This window comes from Engraulis encrasicolus, chromosome 7, assembly GCF_034702125.1.
Source record: "Engraulis encrasicolus isolate BLACKSEA-1 chromosome 7, IST_EnEncr_1.0, whole genome shotgun sequence".
NCBI classification, from domain to species: Eukaryota; Metazoa; Chordata; class Actinopteri; order Clupeiformes; family Engraulidae; genus Engraulis; species Engraulis encrasicolus.
Window position 1 is genome coordinate 8,558,180 of NC_085863.1, and position 5,000 is coordinate 8,563,179.

At 45.5% G+C, this 5,000-nt stretch overlaps 1 protein-coding gene across 13 annotated transcripts in view; it reads right to left on the reverse strand.

The window, feature by feature from the left end:
* The window catches only part of phldb2a (pleckstrin homology-like domain, family B, member 2a), a 93,319-nt gene that overhangs the window by 51,080 nt on the left and 37,239 nt on the right, over positions 1–5,000 (reverse strand). For all 13 annotated transcript variants that reach the window (XM_063202774.1, XM_063202775.1, XM_063202777.1 and 10 more), the window contains one exon: positions 1,196–1,312. In XM_063202774.1, the coding sequence (XP_063058844.1) occupies positions 1,196–1,312 (117 nt within the window). The remainder of the gene's footprint in view (positions 1–1,195; positions 1,313–5,000) is intronic.

Below are 5,000 nucleotides of genomic sequence, written 5' to 3' on the forward strand. Positions count from 1 at the left end.
ACCGAACCCAAAGTGCTTGTCTGACAGTAATAGAGAAAAAACCCACACCTTCAATATAGGCCTAAAGTGAAGGGGGAAATCCTGGTTTGCGTTCATTGTACAGACCTCGGAGGACTTTTACAGCCCTCAGATGAATTTAAAGTGGCCCTTCGAATGATAAAGGTTCCCCACCCCTGGCCTAATGGATCAGAGGGACGCGGGTTCGAATCCCATCCTCATCAGTTGGAGGAATGTGTGGGTGGTCTCCCTTGACCTTCATCCCATGGTGACGCTACATTGCTCAGTTGCCTGTTTGTTACCAATGCCCCGTAACAGTATAGCCTGATTATGATTATGATTATTTTAATCATTGACTTTCATATCTCGTACCGAGGATTGCGTCACTAGGAGTGCATAGCCTGGCTCAGGGGTGTCAAACTCAGGCACGGGGGCCAAATTAGGCCCGCGGAGTCATTTTATTTGGCCCGCGAGATCATTTCAAATGTTTATTACAGGTGGCCCTCATACACCACAACTGTGTAGTTTATTAAGAGTTAAAAAAATAAATATATATATATATTGAGTTTGGCCCGCGACTTCGCTCCAGCTTTTGATTTTGGCCCTCTGTCAATTTGAGTTTGACACCCCTGGTCTGGCTAGTAACTGTAAGTCACTTTGGATAAAAAAGTATCAGTTAAGTGTAGTGTAATGTAGTAACACAGTGTTTCTCAAACTTTTTCAGACCGAGGACCACTTTGCCCCCCCAGAATATGTTCAGGGACCGCCTGTCAAATGAATTGACAGTTGATGGGTGCTAATTTGACACTGCTAATTTCGATGCAGATCACTTACTTTCTTATCCACATTCACAAGCCTGTCTTATTGTAGTGGAATGCTATGTCTAGCTTTGTTATGATGTTACAAAATATAGCTTACTCCTAGCTTGTCTTGGTAAAATAGAAATCCCCTCGCGGACCACCTGAGCTCTGTCACGGACCACTGGTGGTCCCCGGACCACACTTTGAGAATCACTGTAGTAACAGATAAACCAAGACAGCTGAGGGAGACCAAGGGAGAGAGTGAGAGAGAGTGAGGGAGAGAGAGAGAGAGAGGTAGAGAGAGAGAGAGAGAGAGAGAGAAAGAGTGAGTAAGTTCTAATTTGGATATCCAGGGTACCCTGGATGGTGTGTGAGCGAGGGAGGGAGGGGCTCCGTACCTGAGCTGTAGCCCAGCGGCGCTGCAGTCTTCTGGGGCAGCATGCTCTTCATCAGGCTGGCCTCCTCCGGGTGGTTGAAGCGGAAGAAATTCGATTTACCCAAACACAGTGTGTGCCCTGAAAAGAAGGCAAGAAGGCATTAGCGTCAGTGCTACTTAAAGAAACTCCTGCACACTGACCATTTCGCTGTTCTTTCTTTAATAATGACGTACCGAAACGTCGTTATTAACCCCTTAGCGCAGCACTATGGCTCTCTGTAATGTCATAGCAATATTGTTATGATGTAGTTAAGCATTTTCAGCAAGTGAATAGGGTCGCCGGCGACCCCTGCTGCAGTAAGAGGCTACAGAAAGAACAGCGAAATGGTCAGTGTGCGGGAGTTTCTTTAAGTTGTTGCTGAGTGACCCATGGGCCATCTCCGACGCACCTGCCAGCTGAGGTGTGCGAAAAAAGTCGAAGATTAGCGTGAGTCCTGTCACCAAGCAGCCAATGATACCATACACTCCAGTATACATACACTCCAGCTCTGACCAAATCTGCCCTACAAAGCAAAAATGACTCCCTGAAAGAACAGGTTTCTTTTTTTACCTCAATGGGACCTTCCTGGTTAAATAAAAGACAAAGAAATACAATAAAAAAGTAAAGTTGCTTTTACTAACAAGCTATATAGCCTTTCCAATGACGATAGCCACATGCCAATGTTACTGGCTAACTCCCACCCACCTTGGCTGACAAAACTTCTGTGGGAAACACTGTAACTTCTACAAACTGTAAAGACCTCAGCCGATAATAGCACCAGCTAATTGTAACGAAACACATAGACATTAGGGCTTAACATTAACATTTTCGCTTGCTGGCCTTTGTGGTTAGCGGTTTTCCCCAGTCACTACCCATTCAGCTGTTCTAGCCACAAATTTGATATGGTTTCTTTCTTTTTTTATTTATCATGACGCTTTCTAACTTCAGAAGATGAGGTGCTCAAGCAAGAAAATGAGTGCACAGTTGTCTACATGGAAATAAATCAAACAAATAGAAACTGATTAACTGAGCTTTTTTAAAACTTAAATACAAACAATTGATACAAAAAGTATTTACAGGGGGCAAAGTGCAGTATATTGCAGGCTATTCTTATATGTTATACCATAGAATAAGCTACCTGACAAATTGGCTAGTGACACTGAAATTGTTACCAGCCACAGCCAAGTTTTACCAGCATTTGGCCGTTTGGCAGGTGCCAGTGTCAAGCCCTGATAGACATAATGACATAATGGCCTATAATGACTCCCACGACACAACAGGCTCAGTATCCAAGCGAGTGTGTGTGTGTGTGTGCAGGTATAAGTTGTTATGAGTATATTGTTACAGCTGTGTAGCTCTCCCCCTCAGCACCCCCATTCACACCAGCTTGATTCTCAAAGCCACAGGCTTCTAATCTGTGTTGTGCTTTTGTAGTCGTCTGAGAAACTTTCACAATGGCAACAAATGTGTGTTTGCAATGCATTGCACCCCAAGTTCACATGAAACTTAATTCCACTACTTTGATTCTAAACACCACAGTCTTATAATCTCACAATGACAACGAATGTGTTAACATGTGTTGAAGTATCCCAAGTACAGGATTATCCCTTTTTTTTCTAAATCAAACTGAACGTGGACAAGCCTGTATAGTAATATCCTTATGTGGACATGATCAAAACTACCGCCCAGATGTCTTATTGTATCAAACTTAAAAATGTAATCATTGCATATATAAACTATATAGTTCGACTACTTTCATGGTGAGAAATCTTTTATTGGTTTATGAACAGGCTGGACCAATCCATGAATGAGCTGAATGTCCAGATAGTAGATCCAAGTCGTAGCTCAGAGAGGTACATGTCTAAAATATGGGAACATTGGTATGTGTGCCTCCACTAGCTTTCTTCTTTTGTTGTTGTTGTATAAAATGTATATATGAATGTGTGATGTATTGTTTTTTTATTGATCTGTGTAATGTATTGTCTCCTGTGGGCCTCGAGCCTGTAATAAACTTTGGTAACACTTTATTTTAGGGATACATCTATAAGCACTAATACATACAATGTTAATGCCTGCATAAGTAACTTGTAAGGCATGTACTAAGCAAACGCTAAGGCCTACTAGGTCATTACTAAGGTTAAATTGGTTATAAATCCCTTATTGTGCATGAACAAGACATTTGTGAATACATGCCTAACAAATGTTTGATTTTGCTTAGTACATGCCTTACAAGTTACTGTACTTATACAGGCACATTGTATGTATTAGTGCTAATAGATGTATCCCTAAAATAAAGTGTTACCAAAAGTTTATAAATATATGAAATGAAGATCTGTCTGTGGTCAAGGAAATTAAATGATATTAGTGTGGATGGATGAAACATTTGACTGATCACTAAATCAATCACTTGATGAAGCAATAATTGACTTGATCAGTATGTAATCAATCAATTCATCCAACCAACTATTCTGTTTATACTGTACTGTCCGAAGCCTGTCCAATTGTCTGTTAAAAGCCATATCCACTTCAATTGCCCATGAACAGCTACAACATCTTAAGATAAGCTCAGAATAACTGAAGAGTAGCTATCCTCAATGCCCCCAGGCCCTTAAGGGCAAACCTCCACAACACTCCTGCGTGCCAATGTTTCCGACAGCAGTACGCATGCCCGTCTGAATACCCATCTGAATGCCTGCCTGCCTGCCTGCCCGTCTGAATGCCTGCCTGCCTGCCCGTCTGAATGCCTGCCTGCCTGCCTGCCTGCCTGCCTGCCTGCCTGCCTGCCCGTCTGAATGCCTGCCTGCCTGCCCGTCTGAGTGCCCGTCTGAATGCCTGCCCGCCTGCCTGCCTGCCAGCCTGCCTGCCTGCCTGCTCGTCTGAATGCCTGCCTGCCTGCCCGTCTGAATGCCTGCCTGCCTGCCCGTCTGAATGCCTGCCTGCCTGCCTGCCTGCCTGCTCGTCTGAATGCCTGCCTGCCTGCCCGTCTGAATGCCTGCCTGCCTGCCTGCCCGTCTGAATGCCTGCCTCCCTGTCTGCCTGCTCATCTGAATGCCTGCCTGCCTGCCTGCCTGCCTGCCTGCCTGCCTGCCAGCCAGCCTGCTCGTCTGAATGCCTGCCTGCCTGCCTGCCCGTCTGAGTGCCCGTCTGAATGCCTGCCTGCTCGTCTGAATGCCTGCCTGCCTGCCAGCCTGAATGCATGCCTGCCTGCTTGCCTGCCAGCTTGTCTGAATGCCTGCCTGCCTGTCTGTGTGCATCAGATGCTGTGTGTGCCATGGGCCTCTGCTTCCCCTGACCACAGCAGCAGGCCACAGGCTGGGCTCCGTAGGCCACTTGGGTTTTATAATGACCACTTACTGACGGAGGGCCAATTCCCACTTAACAGAATTTCTCAAGACCAGTGTTCCTAATCCACAAACACAACACATACAGACATGCTGCACACAGACACGCAGACATACAGACAAACACACAGACACAGACACAGACACACACACACACTACACTAAAGGAAGTACACACAACCCCCGCCGCCCCTTACGGCCACTGGCTGAACCCTGTGTGTGCGTGTGTGTGCGTGTGTGCGTGTGTGCGTGTGTGTCTGTGTGTGTTCACGCGTGTGTGTGTGTACATAGAAGTTTGCGTGCCTGCTCGTGTGTGTGTGCGTGCATATGTGCGTGTGCGTGTGTGCGTGCGTGCGTGTGTGCGTGCATGCATGTGTATTTGTGTGAGTGTGTGTGTTTGTGAGGTATAATAGCAGTAATAGGACTGTTACATAAAATCTGAAACT